General features: G+C 40.0%; 1 protein-coding gene across 1 annotated transcript in view; it reads left to right on the top strand.

Moving 5' to 3' along the window:
- The window catches only part of ERBB4 (erb-b2 receptor tyrosine kinase 4), a 610,912-nt gene that overhangs the window by 454,294 nt on the left and 134,579 nt on the right, over positions 1–22,039 (top strand). Inside the window, exons 13-16 of the mRNA XM_032693564.1 lie at positions 3,335–3,467; positions 5,147–5,240; positions 6,693–6,847; positions 13,270–13,344. Of these exons, the coding sequence (XP_032549455.1) occupies positions 3,335–3,467; positions 5,147–5,240; positions 6,693–6,847; positions 13,270–13,344 (457 nt within the window). The remainder of the gene's footprint in view (positions 1–3,334; positions 3,468–5,146; positions 5,241–6,692; positions 6,848–13,269; positions 13,345–22,039) is intronic.

Raw genomic sequence — 22,039 nt, 5'->3', positions numbered from 1 at the left:
CAGTTTAAGGCTGAAGCTGTGTGTGAATCCCAGGTGTCCCTGTTGAGGCAGGACTCAGTGTCAGTCACACATCACCATGAGACTGGATGAGTTCAAGGGAGATTGGCAGACCAGGCATGAAGGTGCTGGGGGGGAGCACTCAAGTGTGCTCTAAACCCTAAGGCATGATTGGGGCTCCTCTGAAATGACCAGCTTTTTTTGGGTGCTCCTGTAGTCAATGAACGTGACACAGGCCAAAATTGCCCTTTAATACCAAGTCAGTGCCCATCCTGAACTGTACTGCACAAAGCCAGCATGAGACTGAGATATGCATGAAATATCTATAAAGTAGGTGCAAAACGAAACTGTGGGCTACATGTGCAGCATTTGCTAAAGCAAAGTTTTTGCCTAATTCCTTTGATTTCTGTGAAGTTCAGTCAGCAGCATAGTGGAACTACTGACACTTGATAGTTGCTATAAAAATGTTGCTATACTTAAAAGAAATTAATGTAAAGACAGTAATAAAAAGCTGAAATTTTGTGTCTCTGTTCATGCTGGCTGTGCTGGTGTGGTTCCTTTGCAGCAGAAGGGCTGCTGGTTTGCAGCATAGCTCAGGGAAGGAGGATAAGGCATGTCTCTGAAATGCCCTGCAGAGTAGCTCATGTCCCTCTTGCTGTGCTGGAATCTGTGATAATTAATACACTTTAAAGGATATTAAATGACCACCTGGAATAACTCCTAAACTTAATTATTTTCTGTTTGGCTGTACCTGATTTGAGCTTTGAGGCAAAAGAAAAACGAAAAAGATACTTCTGAATACCTTTTGGGTGTTGGCTTTAAAAAAGTCTATCTGACATTAAAAGAAAAAAAAATTAAATTCCAGCCTTGATAAAACGTGCACAGACTTTTCATGTGTGAGGTTATTTGTGGTGCATGAATAAGACAGTAATAATAATAATAATACTCCTCTGGCCATGAATTACATGTCTTGCACAGCAGAGCTGTGCAGGGTCAGTGGCAGTGCTGTACAGGTAGGAAGCATCCTGGTGGATCTCTTGTTCTTGGGTCAGTTTGCCTGCATGGGCTGGAGGACATGAAATCTTTGGTTGGTTCCTATGCTGCTTGTAAATGTATAAAGGTGAAACGTCCTTTTTTGGCAGTGAATTATGAATATGTTGTAGGCAGCAAACCAAACAAGTAGGTGAGGATTTGCCATCTTCAATCCCAATAAAGCAAAATGTCCTATTGCAAGAAGGAAGGAAATGCAGAAGAAGCTTTGCTCCTCTTGCTACGTGGGCTAGGAGAGAGACCATGCATACAATTATTGTGTCTTTTTATCTAAGAACTGCTTTCTGACAAGTGCAGTGGTCAGAAAGCAGGGTGACAGGGCCAGGCCAGGCAGTGTGTGCCAAAGGGAAAGCACCATGCCAGTGTGAAAGTGGACTTCCTGCATGTCAGTAGGCAAAAGGAGGTGCAGGAATAGCCTGGTAGGAAATAGGAAAGGACATGGGCCAGGCCTGCTATATAGATCAGGAAGATGTGTTTGACAAACAGGGTGCCAACATCCAACAGTGCTGCACACTGGAAAGCAGCGACAGAGGAGCAGTTCGGGAGAGTTACTGCCCGGAGCAGTGTGTGCTCCTGTACAGTCAGCTGCTGTGATAGGCACTGTGCTGCAATGGGGGATGTTATATGCTCTGGAGCACAGAATAACCAGTTTTAAAACATGCCTTGGACAGCAGAAAGCATCTTTCTGCTGGCTCTTCTGTGATTTAGAAGGGCTTTGTGCTTCTCAGGTGATAAAACTCAGTATACTCTTCAATTGTTCAGATAGATTGTAATAGACGGTACCTACTTCCACTGTTCCAGCCTGCACAGGGGAGACAAAATCATCAAGTATCCTGAAAGGAAAAGAGGATTTGTTTTTTCCTGTCACCCAGCTGTGCTGATGCACTGAAGGAAGTGTAGAAAAATAGTTCATGAAGAACAACTGTCTTTTTATTTCATATAAACCTGCCGAAGGGTTTTTTGCATTTTGCAAAAAGATTCTCTGTTGATTTTATTATTTCTTCTCTTTAAATGTGTGCTGGGCATGTACAGTTGTTGTTTTATATGTGTATTCAGTGTGTGTGTGTTTGTTCCCAACTGTTTATCTTCCTGCTACAGCATTGGAGGGGGTGTTAAAATTCTTCCAGCACACCTACTTTTAATTTTTATTTGACACTTCCCTTAAGTTGTTTCCAATGTTTTAAAAAGCAAACAAGGGTCTATATTGTTGCCATCTCTGATATTTCAGATCTTTGGTGGTTTTAATTTACTCAACCCAGTGTGTAATCCATTTGTGTAAAACATTTCAAAGTGGAAAAGTGAATGTGAAAATGTGAAAGTCCTTTCACATGCCAGATTTTGGCTGGAACTGCACCCTGGCATTCTTCAGATGCTGGAGGGATAACGTGTTTTCTTTTTTTCTTTGCTCATTTTCTCCATCTGTCACATCATCTATATATTTACATAGAGAAGGATTTATATAAAATAAAAATACAGACTCTCATTCTTCGAAATAAACTTTCCCTCTCACCCTTTGTTCACTGCTTATTTTGGGAGTTTTAATAGAAAGGCTCTTTGGCTCTTCAGCTCTCCAGGTGCTTTTTACAATAAATAATTTAAAAATCACAGTTAATGATGACTTTCCTTCAACTTTTTCCCCACCATCCATAGGTTTTATTTCAGGGAGTCCTCAGTTCACAGCTAATGTTTTATATTTTAGTTTAACAGACCTTTTGTGGATTTGGACAATCGATTTTTCAAATCCTTTAAATTTTTGGCATTTACCATATCCTGTGTCAGGGAATTCTGCAGGTTGATCTATACTTTCTGTGGAGAAAAATCTCAGTTTTGAACCCTATTGGATTCCTGTCTCTTTGAATGCCCACGAGGGACTTGGAAGAAGCAGTGAACAATTGTTTCATGTTTACTTACCTCCTTGTCATTCAGGATTTTATAGGCCTTTATCATGCCCTTTCTCACCCATCTCTAAGGCTGCTTCTCTATTTATTCCTCATGTAGAGGCTCCTCTCTGGTTTTGATCATCCTTGCAGCAGTCTCTCGAATCTTTTCCTCATTCAATTTTTTTCTGAAAGGAGCAAACCAGAAGTGTGTACAACATTCCAGCTGGGAGTGCACGGCGTGTTTCTGTGGTGGTGTGATGATAATTTTCTGCTTCTTCTCTGTTCTGTATCTAGAAAATCTGAACATCCAGTTTAGTTTTCCAAGTGTGGCGGAATGCTGATGGCATGTTTTCCTTTGGATTTTGGAGGACTATGTACATTAGTGACAGTGTCCTCTCTCTCTGCAGCTGCTGATGGAATGGTGTGTAATGAGTTGTGCTCAAGTGATGGCTGCTGGGGGCCAGGGCCAGACCAGTGTCTCTCCTGCAAGCGCTTCATCAGGGGAAGGACTTGCATAGACTCCTGTAACCTGTATGATGGGTAAGATATTCCCCCTTGCACTTTTCCTTGAAGTTGCTGATTATGTTCTTCAAGACTTTAATGAGTTATTTTGGGTTTATATTAATCAATATCTGGCTCCGTTGCCAATATTGCTGATTTTGAGTGAAATATGATGTGGGATAAGATTTAAGGGTTTCTAAATCTGAACTTGTGTAGAAAGCTTTCCCTGGTATTCTGCTGACTAAAATTTTCATGCAACATCAAAAGTTTGTTGCATTGCTTGCTGGTCAGGTGAACAATATGATTTAGGTGAAGACTTACAAAAAACCTCACCATTTAGCCCTACTTGAATACTGACACCCCTATTCAGAATCATGCCATTATGGTCAGATGAGTTAGATTAGGCATGTGATAAAGAAATTCTCTGAATAAGAACTCCAGAGTAGGAAAACCCACTCTCTTTTCCATTATGCACTGTGTCATTGTACACACAAATATAAATAAGAAAACCCAACATGAGTTCTTCCCCCTTTTCCCTCTGCTACTTATACTGGGGGAATGCCTACACACAACACAGCCAAGGTGGCTGAATCTGCCTTATGACAGAAAAATAGAACTGAGCTGCCTATATTAGCTGAAGCAGCAGAAATTCATGATTAGGCTGCAGAGGGAAACGGGTGGAATTTCCCTTCCTGTGTAACAGTGCAGCAAGGTCCAACACTTTCAAAGTCAAGATAAAACCCCTTAAATTATTTTAAATCTTTTTTTAAGCTCAGACTGTTAACTGAAAGTAACTCTGTGGTTTCATTCTCCTTTTTTTCCTGCCTTGGATGCCAATTCATGTGACTGTTAAGGAAAGAGTACTGGATGAACTCCCATAAATACTCTTCTACCTGGAAAATGCATGCAAAAAATATCGTGCCACAGTCCAGTTTTATGTTCTTAAAAGCTCCTCTTCTCTCCTTCTCTCTTGCCCCACAATAAAAAGAAGAGTTGCAAACCACAGTTATATTCTCATATGCACTGGAATATACTGTTCCACCCTTTGTGGCTTGCTGCCGTGAACCCTGTCACTGTAAGATCATGAGGAGAGTCTCGTGACCAGCACTCAAGTCAGGATATTCTGCTCTGTGTCGATCAGTGGATGGTATTTACACTCTTCACAGGCTCAGTTCTATCCTAAATATGTGGAAACATTTATAACCTGGGCTTAGGGAGAAGTTTATTGTTTGCGTGAGAACTCTGCATATTCATGTCGTTGGGCAGCAACATTTTACAGATTCAGACCTCAGTCTAGAATTGTTGTTGAAAACATTACAAGCCTTTTGAAGAATGGGCTTTAAAACAAGAGTATTTCATCCATTCTCACATGTAATGAGTGGCAATTCTATGGAAGAAAATTGAGAAATGAGCTATTTTTTCCTATTAATGAAGTCTGTATTTCTTAAGGAAAGAGAGAAAAAAACCACTAGGATTTTATACTGGTGAACAAGATGTCATCCACTTCACCTGGCTGTGAATGAGGTGCTGATGGGCCTTGTTTCCAGGTGGTGTGAAGCAGAGTGATGTTGGTGGGATTGGTCTCAGCTGGCACAGCCTGCCGGCCCCTCAGCACACCTGAAATCAATTCTCTCAGGTGAAGAGCAGCCATTTTGTCTCACTTTCAGTCTGAAGGTGGTTTTCTCCTGACCTGATCTGCCTGCAAAATATTTTCCTAGGGAATTTCGAGAGTTTGCAAATGGTTCTGTCTGTGTGGAGTGTGATCCCCAGTGTGAAAAAATGGAAGAAAACATGATCACGTGCTATGGACCGGTAAGAACAAAATTTGTTATGCTACATAGTAACTTGTAAAAGTGTGCTAAAGTACAAGTCTTTTCCGCTTACAGGCTTTAAAGCAGCTGTTGCAAATTAGCGTTAATGAAAGCAGAAAACAGGCATATTCTGCATGTAGAGAAAGAGCTCTTCTCATCTTAAATTGGTGCTGGGAGTAAATTTGCTTGCATCAGTCTCCTCTAGATCCAAGGAGATCCTTTTCTTTCCTTTCATGTGTTGTCCTAATGCTTTAGTGGTACAGATGCACAAAATTTTTACAGACAGAAAGCATGCAGTTGTGATCTGAGTGCCCTCTTTTATCCCTGTTTTCGTTCTTCATACTCAGTTCTGTCCTGTTCTACTACAGCTGCAGTTGAGCATTTTTTTTCTTTCTAAGTGTGGGAATTTGTCTCAATTTGAACAATATGCTTTGGTTAAGCTTTAAATTCTTTTGATAGATAATGTATATCGTGCATCCTGAATGCATGTTAACTGTGTTTCCCGCCTTTATAATGGTAAGTAAATCTTCTTTCAAAGATTATTTCTCATTTGTGAGGTAGAAGTTGTCTCTTTCTTTTAGTTTGCTGTTAATTGCCAAGAATACAAGTCACAAGAATCCTGGGAAAGAGTTGTGTTTTAGGCTCTTGGTCATTGAGAAAATTTAACCCATAATTGATTTGCTTATTTTTGTGACTTAGTAAATGGGGAAAAAAAGGCATCGTCATTTCTGTTACAATACTGTGTTTTGTACAATACATCCATAAAGCAGGAAGCTAATGTTTCAAGTGTTCAACCCATGAGGGAAATTTGGATTTGTAGCAGGCTTATGGACATAAAATCCTAGACCAGTGCTCAACCTGAACACTGGATTTGGTTATACAGTGCTTGTCATCACAGCTTTAATATTTTACTTTTACATTATCCAAGAGCCTTGGTTCACAGTTTGTAACAATTTAGTCTATGTATGTAGAAGGAGACCTTGTAGTTCTTCAGTGTTTCTGTGACTAGATGCCACATGCAAGATGCAGTGTGGAAAATAGTTCTGGAGTGTAGAGGTAGGGGAAAGGCTATTGCAGTTGCTTTGCAAAAGTGGTTCTCTATTGAATAGTGTTGCAGGAAGTTTCTCAGAGTTAAAGTGGGCATGAAGTTCATTGTGTTAAGCACACCAATAATATTAAGAAACCTATTTAGGAGCTGGAATTTAATCTTGCTCTCTGCAGAATAAGTTAATGGTGGAAAGCACTGATTCCAGTGCTTTTATACAGTGAATTTATACATCTGTTGTTTCTTATCAGAGACTGGAACCATACAGGTAATTCACTGTTCCTTGGGAAAACATGCTATTACAATTGTTGCTGAGTGCATTGTCAGTCTAGGACCTGCAATTTTAGTGCAGCAGGAAAAGAGACAGTAACTTGAATGCATTGCTTTTCTTTCTTCCACTCTCTCCAGGGACCTGACCACTGCACAAAGTGTTTTCATTTTAAGGATGGTCCAAATTGTGTGGAAAAATGTCCTGATGGCTTACAGGGGGCAAACAGTTTCATTTTCAAGTACGCTGATGAAGATCGTGAGTGCCATCCATGTCATCCAAACTGCACCCAAGGGTAAGTGTAAATTCTGTGCAGTGAGCCATCCTATTTACTGTTCATAGCACACAATGGTTTACATACAGTTTGGCTTAGTAAAGCACTTGTCCCACTCCTGAAAACAGAGTGTGCAGCAGCAATTTAATCTTCATTTTCAGGTCTCTCGTGACGTTCAGGTTCTAGTCATGAATGCCCAGCAGCTTATCACAGAAAAGCTTACACCCCTTTTGAAAACCAAAACAACTGTTCACAGCAATGCCCTTAGCTTTCCTTCTAGCTACCCCTGGTTTGCAGCAAATGCTGCTATTTCACTTAATGTAGGCCTGCAAAATTACTTTATTTTTATTATTTCCTTGTTGGCAGAATCTCTGCTCCTTGGTATTGGTGAATAAACCAACAGCACTGCTGTGGGACAAAAGTGTTGCTTCTCTCTTTTTGCTACAGGCAATGATGCAAAGGGTTTGTCTGAAACCAGATTTTGTACATGAGTCTGAGTCTGAGTGTGAATTTCTCAAATCTTGTCTATGTGCCCAGAATAATTTGTTACATTTGGAATTATACAGCCCATCTATCTAAGTCAGAATTAAGAATCTCTGCAGCAAAAGAAGTAGTCACATACACACCTACGGTTTTGCACCGACCACATAAGTTGTGAATGCCTTTTCCATGGGACAGTTGGTGGTGTCCAGCATACAAAGAAAGGGAGAGGCAGCCAGGGGAAAATAGAAAAAACATCACCCAGCGAAATAATCTTCTACAAGAGGCTCTTATTGTTTAGCAGCTAAAATTAAACCAGTAAATTATTCAATGTAATCTTGATGTCAACAGCTGTTGCCATTCAAAATGAGACCTTTTGCTGGTTTTGCAAATCTAATTACAATAGAGCCATTAGGGAAATGAAAGGGGGATCTCAGAGACACAGCCAGGATCTGTTACAAATTTGTCTTCCGCTCCCCTCAGACCATTTAAATCAGTTATGCAATAAGAAAAATGCTGCTACTGTGGAAGAAGAGTTTAAGAATGATATGAAAAGATGAGCACACCTCAGGAGTTCTGGTCCTGGCTTTCACAGATGGAAGAAATGCCAATTCTGATCTAATCCTTCAAGCCCAGCTAAGTGTGATGCATTTACTGTCTGCCCAGCATAGGCAGGGCCTTGCAGCTCTGCTGGCCTCCGGGAAGCAGCACCTTCCCATTCCCTCCTCATGTCTGAGGAGTTCTAACTGACCCAACTATTTCTAGTGTTTGTGGCACAAGTGTGGTTCTCCTAGACCAGGAAGAGAGGAGAATGTTTTCCATGCCTTTCCACTTCTCCGTATGCACCCATATTTTGTAGGTGGTTGTTTTTATCTCCCTGGATAGAACAGGGTCAAGAAGGGAGGCTTTTAAGTCTTGTGCTGAAAATCTGATATTCTAGTTGATAAACAAATAGCAAGGGCATTAGGGAGTTGTAGCTGACCTTGCCAGTATCCATTGGCAAGCCTTGGTGACAAGTCCTTTATGCTGAGTTATGTTGTCTTTTAATCACTGAACTTTCAGCTTTCCCTTTCTTTTATTTTCCCCTGCTGATTAGGTTTCATTTAGCATTGTGTGCCAATCCCCAGAGAAAGAACAAGTAAAGGGGTCAAAGGTGTGGTTATCTCTCAAAAGAGGAGCTATCCCTCTTCCATGAGTCTACTACTCCTCATAGAAATCCTCATCCTCTTTATTAAAGAGTTAAATGTCTCTGTTCCTAGGTATTTTATTACCCCTCATAAAAACAACACCTTCCTCTCTCAAGTCTGGGTAAGCATGGCTATTCTTTTCTAGTGTTCCTAAAGACTTTGGGGCATGTGATAATGTTAATGAAGCTGTTAATGACTGTCCAAGATGTTTGGGATTTATGGGTTGTCCATCTTCTTGTCGACATTGTCAGGGGCTAAATATGCCCACAGAGGAAAGGGAAATCAGTTAATTTCTCTTGTTTTCTCCTTCAATGCTGAATTATCTAGTTTCATATCCTTCCTTCAGAAATTAATATTTAAATTCCCCTCAGTCATGATTCTTCAGTGAAATAGGTTGTGATGGAAACACATCTGGATATTTGGCTCACAACTGAAAGGTAGAGAAAAAACATAATTCTACTTCATCTATTATGCCTATTCTCCTTGCTGTCAGATCAAGTGCTGAAATGAAGCCAGTGCCCTCTCAGTACAGCTTGGATACCCATCAAAAAGTGTTGAGCTGCTGCAGAGCAGTGCTCCCAGTGTGACATTAATCTCATTTGTTCAGTGCTGCTGTCTGTGAGTCAGTCTGCCTGACAAAATGGGTTGTTCTCATCCATTGTTTCTCCTCCTCCCCACCAGTTGTCACCAAGGAAGATATCTTCTGTCCCACCTCTGTTCCCTGTGATCCATAATTCCATCATGGCACTTGCAGAGGATTGCTTTACAGACTGGAGGGTTAGCTTTGATAGCACCATTCTCCTCCCTTATTCAAGTGTAATGACTGCTTCTGTTAATGGGTGTGTCATTATCCAGCCCTGTTAATGATCTTGCATTGACCAGGAGAACTGTCAAACAGTGACTTCCTTGGATGCAACAACTGTGCTCTTGGCCTTGCATCCCCATGATAACTGAAGCCAGTTTGGAGCAGATCTGAGGCATGTGGGACAGCTATCCTATTTGATTCAAGAGAATTGGAAAGCATTTGGCATCTCTTCTTGCAGGGCTAGCCAAAATGGAACACTTCCACAGGAATAAAATACTAATTATGTAATAGCATGTGACAGTCTGCTTCCTTGCTGGGCAGGACACCAAATGGGAGATCTCACTGGACAGCTCCCCTGATCATACAAATGCATTTTGTCACACAGCTTTTTGAAGGAAGTGCATTGCTCTTCACCAAAAAATTCTTTTCCTTCTAAGCCAAGACCAGAGAAGCCATGGGAGCCTTAGCAGCACGGGTGTGGTCCTGAAGGGATTTGAAGCCCTAGCAAAGGGCTTTGAAGCAAAGACTATTTTGCCCCTAAAGCTTAGGTGTATTTTTTAGGAAGACATTATGAATTCCAGATGAAACAATTGTAAGACCCCAATCCCAAAGCCTCAAGCTTTACTGGGAGTGTTACTTTTATTTAAGGCTCTAAAATAATTTGATGTTTTGCAAAGCCTTTTAGTTCTTTAATACCTTGAGGTCCTTTAAAGAGAAAACACCACCCATGTTTCCCAAGGGATTTCTTTTAATTTAGTGAGAAAATAGGCATTTTAGCAAAAGGTTAAAAGGGGTGACATACAACCAAGACAGAGTATTGCACTGAAGTATCCGCCACACACCACTCCTAGTAAAATATAATCCATGAGTTTGAAGTTACCCAAAATATTAAGAATACAAAAAGAGTAAAGAAAGGAAAAGATTAAGAGAAGAAACAGGAGTAAAGAGAGAGAGAGAGAAGAAGAGAGAAAGAGTAAAGTAAAAGAGTAGAATAAAATAATTAAATAGCTACCACCAAAGAGCCTTATGGAAGTCTGGGGCTTCACATGGCAATGGCAGGTCCCAAGAAAAAAGGCAAGATGGAACTCATGTGCTCCTGTATTTAAGGGCTTAGGCCACTGTGGTCACCCCTCCCAGGCCACTGGCCACTCAGTGCCCTCCAGCTGGATGACCACCACAACTAAGGTTTTCTCCTGCTCAGAGAAAATCCATTTATGCCATTTAAAATCAGTTTTATTTCCCATGACAAAGATTTTTGAGAATTCATCTGACTAGAAATGGCTTTGCTACTCCACGTCTGTGCACAGCTAAGACCTCATCTTTCAATCTTAAGGAAAGTTGATGAAAGACAATATTTGGCAGAGGAAAAAAGGATTGTTTCAGGAAAAAACCAGTTATTACTCCAGTTTTCAAAACTTGACATTTTAACTCACTATTTTCTATCAGAGGTTGATTATCTGTAAAATTAGGATGAGCTCCAAGAGTAATTTTCTGTATAAGCTGTATTGAACTGTTGTAAGGTAGTGAATATATCATTAATAAATTGGCGTGTATCACTTAACCAGTTCATTTTACAGGCGGACTTGGAAATTAAAATATCATCCAGACTCCAAGCAGAAGAAACCCTGGGAGAGAATGGGGTACCAGTGTGATTTATGCCTGTACTTATATGTGTCAAAAATCCTGAAAACAAGGAGTTTCCTTCCAGAGGAAAAATAACGGATGGCTTGGTGGTGCAAAATACCCCGTTAATAGATATTGCCATGACTCACACAGTGTTGTACTTCACTGCATGTAATCAGGACAGTCAGTCAGGGAGGAAACAGGAAGCTGCTCAGCATGACTAGGAGTGATGCAAATTGCACCTGGACAGAGTTTTCTATTTGGAAATGGGAAATTCACTGGAGAAGATTACAAGTTTAAATAAAAATCAATGGTACTTTAGCTTGGACTGGGTGAGGTCCAAACAGCTCTCTCTTCTGGGATTCAAGTCCTGTCCTCCAGAGCAAGAGCAAATAAATGTGCAGTTGTGAAGTGACTTCAAGACAACAGGCTCTTGATGTTAGTCTGCCAGTTATCTGATCTAGTAACAGGCACTCAGACCTTAATTTGAAGATGCCTTTCTTTTTATTTATAGCAGGAGTCTGAGCTCAGCTTTTCTTGACCTGCTAGTAAATGGAAGATCTGAACAACTTTTTTTCAGCCTCCTTCATTACTGAACTGGTTTTCTGCAAATTGCTGAGATTGCCATGAAAGGAAGAGAGATCAGATGTGTCTGAGACAGGTTAGAATTCAGACAGTCCTGAATTCTGAAGTCCTGAAGCCCAGGACAGCTGAAATTTCAAAGAAGTCACATCAAGAGTTCTCTCTATTAAGTTTTTTAACTGTGTTTAAATCATCCCCTTATGTTTATACATTATCTGGTCATCTGGGTATTTAATGAATGCTTTTTATGTCTGCACAGTTGCTGGAGGAAACAATTGTTGAGGAAATCCTTACAGTTTGTGCTTGCATGTCAGAGTTCTTATGTAAAAATAAAAATTCAAGTAAACAAACAACGGCCAGGGTTCACTCTGTCTGCCCTCCCTCTGCAGGTAAGGGGAAATTGAATTCACTGACTTTATTTTATAATGTCAGTGATAGCCAATTTAAATGCAGCAAAAGCTGATGAGTGGCAAGTGATGGTGAAGTGGAAAGATCTCCTGGGAGCACATTTGAACTCCCTCAGATTTTTGACATGGATATCCCTCCATCAAAGCCAGTCTGAAAGCAGCAGACTTTAAAAGAGTTGGGGATCATACCTTAAATTTAAAGTGCCTCCACAGAAGTGAACTTCAGTCTACTGATGTGTCAGATCACTTGCTCCTGTACAGCCAAAAAGCCTGTTAGTGAAATAGCTCTGAGATCTTATTAAAGAGTTGAAGTAAGTGGTTTGGTTTCCTTAAAATGCCGAGGGCTAGATACTCCCCATGGCTGCCAAGGGCCTAGCTGGGCATGCAGCACTGAAGGTTGTCTTTAACTCTAAAACCTGAGGTCTCTGAGAATCCTAACTGCTGTGTAAATATGTTATTGACTTACTTTTTGAATACAGGGGACCTAGGACAGCACTTCAGTCCTGCTTTTCACGAGGACAAGGGAAACCCACACATATCCATGTTTTTCAAACAAAACACGGTTGTGTTTTAGTGGTGCTGCATATAGTGGTTCCCTGCATTTCCACTGCCTTTGGTGAGCACCTCTTTGTGCAGGTGGAGGACTTCTAGCAGCCTCTAAGGAAAGCAGAATAAAATGCCTCAATTAGCAGACACTGTTTTGCTCTGGTTTTTGTTGTTGGAAGTTGATCCTTGAGCTTCCCTGTCAAAGTATAGTCAGCTTCCAAAATATTTCTGCAGTTGCCCTGGCTAGCAGCTTAGAGCAAAATGAACAATTGCATCAATTACAGAAAGAAAAACAAGCTCTGTGCTCCTGGAAGTCTCGTCTTGCAAATGAAGAGCTTTTGTGCAGTAATCACTGGTTTGATGATTCAGAAAAACATCCAGAAGAAGCAACTCTGTTGTCAGGACTCCCACGGATGCAAGTGAAACCTGCCTTAAGTGTTGTTTAAGCCAAGATACGGCCAGCCTTGGAGTGCTGTTGCTATTATTGTTCCTATTGCAAGCTTGGTTTTGTCACAGGCTATAATTTGGTGGGGACTCGGGTCTCTCGTGAGAGTTATAATTAAGAACACAAAGGGGATTCCTGCTCCTTGGACGTATAAATAACAGATTTCTCTCTTTCTCTCCCTGTTTTCACTTTGGATTTGCTGCAGGTGCATAGGGCCGCGTATCGAGGACTGCATCGGCCTGATGGATAGGTACTTGCTGGGTAGTCGTTCCCTGTGTGTCTCCATCCTCCATGTGTGGACAAGGGCGCATGGTGTGCATGTCCTTGTGAATGGCAAATGACGTCTTCTGTTCTGTAATTGCCTGCAGGTGTAGAGGTCCCGCTAGTCATGACTGCATTTACTATCCATGGACGCGACAGTCCACTTTACCACAACACGCTAGGTAACATCCACCACCTTTCCATTCTCTGTACACAGGGTCCTGCCCTTCTTGCCACAGGAATGTCATACTATCCAGTTTGTCCAGAAAAGCCGGGCAAATATAATTCGCCCTTAAGTGAGATGCGTCTCTCGACATCCAAATTTACTTTTCCATTTGAAAGCAAATTAAGTATTTTGCTCATTTAGGGGTTTTTTTTGTTTGTTTCTGGATAAAATTTTGTTAAAGTAAACATGATGAAAACTCTTAGAATTTACTTGTTTTCTGTTGGTGTTTTTTGTTTAAGGCAGTTTAAAATCAAATGAAGCTTTTTCTTCCATACACCTTACCTTAAAAAAAGTAAATGCTTTAACAAAACCGATTTTCTGCCTTAATTCACATAACACTATTATTTGGGTTTTTTTCGTTTTCTGTCAAAAAAAAAAATTGTAACCTTGCAGCAATTTTATTTTTCAGTAATGACAATTAAAACAAATTCGTGTAGGTTGTATTCTGCATTCTTTTTCATGAAAGCCCTTCAGTGCCATTGAGTTTGTTTAATTTTAAATTCAAACTGGTTAGTATGATTTCCAGGCTTGGGGATTACTGTCCTGAGCTAAGACTAGATGAAAAATATATGATTTCAAACAAATTCACCTCATTATGGATTTTACTTTGGGGGTTTTTCTTGTCTTTTTAAAAAAGATTTTAAGATTGCCTTTCTTTCCTAGTTGTGTACCTGTTGTGAATATTCCTATTTCTAGCTGTTGGGGGAGAACATATTTCCACTTGAAAAACAGCGCTTTATAAATGCTATCAAATTATATACTTGTTTGTTAAATCAGGATCAGTTCCAACTTAATTCATGGACCAATTAAGAAGCAACAAAAGATGACCGCATTTTTCAGTATTTCTATGTTTTGTTTTAATCTTTCTGATCTGGAACATCCAGTTTGAGATACTTCTGTGGGGATTCCTTTTCAGGTGCACTCTTTTGAACAGGCTTGCCCAAAACAAGAAATCAGTTTTAAAAGTCTCCATTTCATCAACTCTTCTCAAAGCACAAATACAGAAAATGTTTTGTTATTTGCTTAAGGACCTTACCAAACTACAAAGGATGAAGTTCTTTAGCAACCAATTTAAAAATACCACGTATTTCATCAGTTGGTTTTAATCACTTTTTGAGGGAAAATTGAGGGCTCTATACTAGGAAGAACAACTTGTGGGCTGTAGTGTAACTCTCCTGTAGCACTGCAGGCTGCTTGCTACCTTTCTCCATTAGCCCAACAGCCAGTCAAGTTTAATTCAAGTGGTGTAACTCCAAAACTTACCTCTGCATTGAGAATGTTCAGGTAACAGTAAATACACCTCTGGAGGTACTGCCAAACATGCAGAGAACTCGATGGGAAGGCTCCTGTTAATCACTGTGGATGTTAGATTGGGTCCTGTATTTCAAAGTGGAATTAATGGAGTGGAACCTCCAACATGATGATACAGCAGCCAAGAAAGTGTTGTCTAGTGGTGTGCCAAGCTTAAGCTATATCTTAGCAGACAGTGTTTAATTTGGGGTTTGTGTTGTGTAAATTGCAGGTTTTGTCTCCTTGAATCCACTGTTAAGGTAGTAAAGCTAAGTATAAAGAGGGGAGTGGAAATTAAAGCAATTGTTTTATTCTGCTCAGCTGAATAATTTCCTGCTCCATTCAGTTTGAGGGGGAAGACCCTCAAATGTTTCCTTTAGATCTGATGGCCTTTTTTTTGTTTGTTCCAACCTTGCTGAATTTATTTTAGGAAAGTTATTGTGCTGTGTTTAAATGTCAGTATGTATTCTTTTACTTTCAAGGCAAAGAAGGAAATTTCATACCTCCATATTAGATTCATGAAATTATGCTCTTTTTTTGTGTGTGAAAATGGTTCATTTTGTTTGGGTTAAACATTGGCAAAACTGCATTGGCAAAGTGTTACTTTTTATTATGGTATTGGTGTAAATAAAAAATAAAAGCATTTAACTTTAGATAGAACCTTCTTCACGACCCTTTAACAATTGTTTGTTCTCCTGAGACTTATTGACTTTAAATTAATTAATAATTATTTTGACCCTTATCCCTTGGCTTAAATTTGTTGCACTGACGTGAATTAGTAGAGAGTTGAAGGGGGCAGAGTTCTCTGCTATTCAGGCAACTGAAAGCGAGAGCAGGGCTTTAACCCAAACAACAAGATATTCCTCATCTTTTCCTATTTCCATTTTTATAGCAATGTTGCTTTTCTTTCCAGTTTTGCAGTTTGCAAATTGTTTATGCCATGATCCATTGACTTGAAGGCTTTTGTAGGAGTCTTGTAGAAAAGCAAAGGAATTCTTACTGTCGTGTTTAATAAAGATGAATCAGATGTGCATCACATGGATTGTTTCCAAATGACTGGTGAAACTTCAGTTTTTCTGCTTATCTTTCGTCCCTTCAATTTTATGGGAAAAAAATGTTACTTTTGGCAATGTATATCTTTCTGCATAGGTTTCTTGGTTTTTTTAAACCTTTAGGTTCAACAGAGTTCTGTCCAGAAGGATGCAATAAACTCTGTCTTTTCCTGGTTTCAGCTCAACGCCACATATTTGGGCTGTTTGAGCCCTTTTCCTCTGCCTACCTGACAGATTTTTCAAATGACTGGAAGGTTACTTGCTGGATCTCATGTGCCTTTTTTTTCCGCTGTGAGGACCCATATTTATTTTCAGTGCGTTTAGTTTATCCTCAAGAAGGCTTTCATTGTGTTCTGAGCTGCCAGAAAAAATTCAAACTGTAGCTAAGTTAGAAGTCCCGGGAGAAATTAGTGTCCCTTCTGCTTCTGGCTAGTTGCAAATTCTGGTTATTGTCATTATAGCTTTTGAATTACTGTGGGCAAATCATATGGTAGGGAAAGCCTTCCCTCACATTTATGAGCCATTCTGTCTGTGTTTATACCGTGTTTAATTCACAGCATCCCTATCATGATGTTGGCTGACTGGAATTTGTGTGATTCACCAAGGCAACTTGCTGAGCAGGTTTTCTGCCTGACCTTTTTGGGGTGCTCAGGTGACGCAGAGGCCTGAAGGAATGGGACAGGCCTTGCCAGTAGAGAATTCCCCATGCAAGGTGGAGTCTTTAACTGGCATGTAACTAACTTCACTTGCTTCTGTGCCCTCCTTTCTGTCCCTTTCTGCCTACCCTACTGTGCTGTACATCTCAGCCCAGGGAACAGAGAGAAAGCAAGAGCCTTGTGTCCTGCCTTTCCTAGCTTCTCATAGTGCTTCCTGTTCTCTGCCTTTTGGGAGAGGGGTGAGTAGGCACTAGATTGTTGCTGCAAGGCTTCATATCAGCATTTCCTAGAAATCGCTGAAGCAAGTGAAGGCTGGAATTTTCCAGGATGCCAAAGGAGTTATCCATCCTCTTTTCCTGCCCCTTTATTACAATGACACTCCTCTTTTTGATACCTTCTGACAACTGCAGTCAGTGGTTTCTATGGTTGGAATAAGTTATAATAGCATGTTCCAGCATATTCTCAAAGAAAGAGCAAAAAGAGGATTAAGCCTGCTTTCAAGATTGGGATAACATTGCCTAAAAGGAAGATTCAAAATCTGTAAAAATAATGCTTTGCCGTTCATTAAGAAAATACTCCAGGCAGTCAGGAAAGGTGATTCTCCTACACTCCCTTTCTCCCAAGTCCACCAGGAAAGTTTGGCTAAATCAGTTATTGAAGTGAGGCTGTGGACTCAGTTTTTACTTAAAGTATGAATTTTAAGTGAGTTCATTCTTACCCTGACTCATTCAGCTTAATACTCAGAGAAGAGGTCATCAAAGGAGGAGTGAAGTTTCTGTTTTCTGGTGCATGAGAGATTGTAAATCTAAAGATGTGATCAGAAGCACCTAGTTGATATGATAGGAAAGAACCAGGACCTTGATGTTACTGGTCTGAGTAAGCTGATGTCCCTGTTTATGTCCCAAGAAAATTTCATTCACATTTCCCTTTTAACTAACAGAAACTACTTAGCCAGGCTCACCATATTCAAGTGATGAAACAGAATGATGTGTAGATGTTAACTCCAATTACAATCCTAATGCTAACTTTGTATCAAAAAAGAACGTTCTCTCAGCAAATCATCATTTCCTCAACAAAAGAAAAAAATCTGGTTCTATGTGCTGTGTGTGTCTACAAGAGCTAATTAACAGTAAACCCTCTGTAATGCAGGCAAATCCTTTCATGGCTCTTTTGCACCCTGGCATAGTATGACTTCAATAGAATTTCACAGCAGCTTTGAGTAGTTGTTGGGGAAGGGAAACCACTTCTAATAAACTGCTTATGTTCATTGCTTTTATGGTGCTCTGTTCTGTTGCTTGGAGGAAAGTGTTCCATATGCCCTGCATTTTTTAGAATAATTGTAGTTCTGGAGGGGAAGAGGATCTCTGTATAAAAGAAGAGGGAAGATAAGATCCGTGAGTACAAACTAAGCTGTGTTACTTGATGGGTAAAAAATGCTACTCTTGAGAGACTTTTAATATGGAGCTTTCTGGTGCTGTATCAGAACAGAGCAGTTGAAGAAACAGGTCTATTTTTTATGAATCAAGACTGGAAAAACTGGCGGTTTCTGATCCTGCCTCTGTGGGTTGGATAGAGCTGTGATCTGTTTAGGACAGATTGATAGAGAAATCCCAGTTCTGCGTGAGAACTTGCCTCTACTGAATTGATTCTGAAGACAGACCTTTGCTGAGAGCACTTTTATTGTTGCTACAGCGTTTCCCTGCCTGGAGCTTTGGGAGGGATACATTTGGAGTACTCCTTTGACATGAATGAAAGTCACTATAGTGATTTTGTTAGCTCCTCCACTTTTTACCTCTTCTACTTAGTAAGACTGGTCATTTTAGGAAAGGTGGTTTTCCTTCTTACCTGCTGAACAGATAGAACTACAGAATGGTTTGGGTTTGAAGGGACCTTAAAGATCATCTAGTTCCAAATCCCCCTGCCATGGACAGGGGCATCTCCCATTAGACCAGACTGCTCAATGCCTCGTCCAGCCTGGCCTTAAACACTTTCTAGGATTGGGGCAAACTGTTCCAGTGCTTCACCACCCTCACATTTAAGAATTACTTCCATATATCTAACCTAAATTTCCCCTCTTTCAGTTTGAGATCTAAATATGGGAAGTAAATCTCTCATTGTGTTAAAGCTTCTGTTGTATACCATGTTCAGAAAGATTTGTCTGTGATCAGTGGGGGTTTCCTGCTTCATCTCACAGTTGGCTGTGTGGTCTCATAGTATGGAAGGATCTGTTAGGGTCTGCTACTATGGAGAGAAATAACCTGTTAAGGTCAAGAGAGTGAAAGAACTAATTCTCACACAACACTTTGAAATCTGTTCTGTGGCTCCAGTAGTTTGAGGATCCTGTTGAGAGTGCACAGGATAGAATAAGGCCAGAAATCTGTTGTTTCTGATAGTTTGTTATACAAAGAATGGAATGTGAGCAAAAATCTTGCAGTATCTTGAGACTGTTGATACTCATTGACCAAGTTTCTCAGCAGCTGTGCTTGTTAGATGGGTTTGGGTAATATTCATGATTGCAGAGTGGTTGTGCCAAGCAGAGAAGTGCCACAGAGAGGTTACAGAGGTTGCCTTATGGATAGAGGAGTGGCAGTCCTTACTGTCTCACTGGACATGTCCCAGCCCTTGTGCTTTCCTCCGCTGCTGAGATCTGAAGAACTGTCATTGCAGCACCCAGTTTTATAGAGCAAGCAAGCAGGTTTCTTGCAGAAACCTGCAGGGACTTGTATTTGGTCTGCTTAGCAGACAAGGTAGCATGAATAGAGTTTTGTCAGGTCCTAACCAAATTCTTTGCAGGGACATCTCAGTAAAAGCTTTGGTTTGGTGTTTTGTGGGGTTTCCTTTGCTTTGCTACCACTGGTAGCAAAATGAATTTTCAGATACATTTAAAATAAGAAAATTCTTTGGAAAATGGACTAAATTATTTTCACTGAAACTATAGGCAGAAAAAATAAGAAGTGGTTAGGCCAAACATGATAGGTTACTGTAGAAAGACAAGAAGCATTGGGAAATCTGAATTGAATTAGAATGGAAAACAACACTCAGCACGATTACAGAGGTTTCTGCTCTTGTTTCTCATCAGGCTAAATGGGCCTTGTGTTTTGTGTCTGTATTGGTTTGGCTACAAAAATAATATACAATGCAGAAATAAAATTGTGCCATGAAGAAGTGACCTTATTATAAAGCAACAGTGTATATCTGACCTCTGTCCAATGGTTTTCTTTCATGGCTGGAAATGAGGATTTAATTTAGATTTAATATTGTTATTAATGAACTATCTATTATTCAATTTGAGGAGCTTTAGAAATATGTAAGTTGTAGTGTTGTTTAAACCTCAGGAATGGTTTCTTAATAATACATTAATATTTAACATATAATAAACCAGAACTAAACCTTGTGGTCTTGCTTCCAATCTACCTGTGTAATGTAGGATTTGTTGCTCTTTCATAATTAAAAAATTTACATGATAAATGTATTTGAGTTGAGAGTCCAACCACCTAATTCTCTTCGTTCTAGCTTACTCAGTGACCTGTCAGGTGATAAAAGAGCTGCAATTCCAGCATAAAACGGGAAGCTCTTGGTTGGATTTCTTTAGAACAGTACATCTGTAGTACTGTGCTGATGTTGTAAGCATCTATACAGCTAAGTCTCCTTTATTAGATCTCTTCAGATCAAAGTTAGTGTGTCATGTAGGTGGAGGCTGTGTTTAGGTTTGTGACAGATTTACTCCTTTCTGGTATCTATCAAGTAATCTTGCAAGAACTTCCCCCCCTCCCCCCGCCATGCATGCTTTTCATTGCCTATTTGACACCAGATAAATGTTTGCTGGAATGATGGAGTGTAGAACGCTTGACGCAGATGAGAATTTGCATTTGAAGTCTGCAATTGACATTACCTTTTTTTTTAGTTTACATACAAAAATGTGTGTTCTACTTCTCAGTTAATTTGCAACAGTTTTTCCAGCATTGGAACAAAAATAGTGGATAACTTGTAAATGATGATAGTATGGTTGACAGTGAGTCTTTTTCATTTGTTTTTGCAGAAATGGAAATACCAGTTTTCAATTATTATTTTTTCCGTGTCTAGCCTCCAAACATAATGGTAAACTCATTAAACAAACTATTGGATTTGAAGGAATTAACAAGCTTCTGTCCTTTGGTGCTATGTGTGGAAAGTTGTGCTGCAGCACTTACCAAAGGTGGAAGCATTGCCACAAATACCAACAGCCGTGCAGGAAGAGAACATTATCAAATTAAGCCATCAGACCAATTTACTTAATTTTACTATAATTTTTTTCCATGCTGTAAAGTGAAATAACAGGATGGGAAAATGTCATATAACTTATCTGTACCTTTGGGAAGTAGTTTCAAATAACTGCATTCAAATTCTAGTAGGAAAGGGGGGACTAATACTAAATTAACTTCCTATGCCGTGCCCTCTCTCTGTTAGTTCAGCTTCCTTTACATCTCTTTTCTGTAAAGTAGAGATATTTTGCCTCTTTTCTACCTTGTTGCAGTGGTAGTGTGTAGAGTTGAACAAGAAGGTAAACTCTGTACCTTCAGAGAAGGTGACTGTTTTCTCAGTACTGTGTGTTAGAGAGGCTTTAGAGAAGAGCCAGGAATAGTACATTGTGCCTTGAAGTGAAGAAGTTTGGGAACTCAAATGCAAAAGCTTATTTTGGCTGAAAGTGAAAGAGCTGGATTATCCTCTAAGAGTAAACAAGTAAGGAGCAAAAGTTTGGTCAAGGATGGTGCCAGTCTAGAAGAGTGAAAAGGGGGGCAGGATGTCTGTCTGTGAGGTAATTAAATGGATGAAATCTGAAAGGCATTCAAAGCAGCAAAATGCTAGTGCATTTCTAATGAGGGTTATTGATCCCTGGAATTATTCTTCCTAGTAGTGTTCTCTGCTCCAAGCGTGATGAGTTGATGAGTTTGTGCTGAGCTTGGAGGCTGTGCTGTACAGATCCTTGGGGCAGAGGGTTGTCCTGGTTCCTGCTGTCATTGCTCACAGTGTGACATAGCACTTCCATGTCCGTGACGATAGTTTCCAGCTCGTGGCTCATGCTCTAAGATTAGGACCTCCTTCGAATTTTGATTCCTAGCACTGAGTTGGTCACAGACAAGCAAATCTAGCTGCAAAATCCTAGGCTTTGGTTCATGTCAGCTGTGATGAGGCACAGAGTGAGAGTTCCACGTGATTTTACACAAGATTTCTGTTACACTGACATATTCTTGTTCATTAGCAGTCTTTTTCTATGAGAGACAAACTCATTCAGATCTTATCTGTACTTCTGTCAGAAAACTTCACGCTTTTTATCAATCTGATGTAAATTTTTAATGACACCATCTTCACATGCTGGTGAACAAGCTCTTCTGCAGACATATTGGCTGTTTAATCAATAGGAGATAATGTAGAAACTCATTTCTGTAGTTATCTGAGATTGAGCAAATGATGAAACAGGCAAGGAAAGACTGTGGGATAACATGAAAAACAGGTGCTGGCTGGTTCTGATTGAGCTTTTCTTTGGCAAAGGGTTGTGAGGAGGTAACTGTATTTGCATGTTGTGGTTCATCTCTTAGCAGATCTGGTAGTCTCATACTGGAGAGTTGTGGCAAGAACTCTGAGAGCAAATACAACATTACCATCATGACGACAG

Source organism: Chiroxiphia lanceolata, chromosome 7, assembly GCF_009829145.1.
Source record: "Chiroxiphia lanceolata isolate bChiLan1 chromosome 7, bChiLan1.pri, whole genome shotgun sequence".
Taxonomy (NCBI): domain Eukaryota; kingdom Metazoa; phylum Chordata; class Aves; order Passeriformes; family Pipridae; genus Chiroxiphia; species Chiroxiphia lanceolata.
The sequence above is the reverse complement of the archived record's forward strand: the minus strand, read 5'-3'. Positions and strand labels throughout refer to the sequence as shown.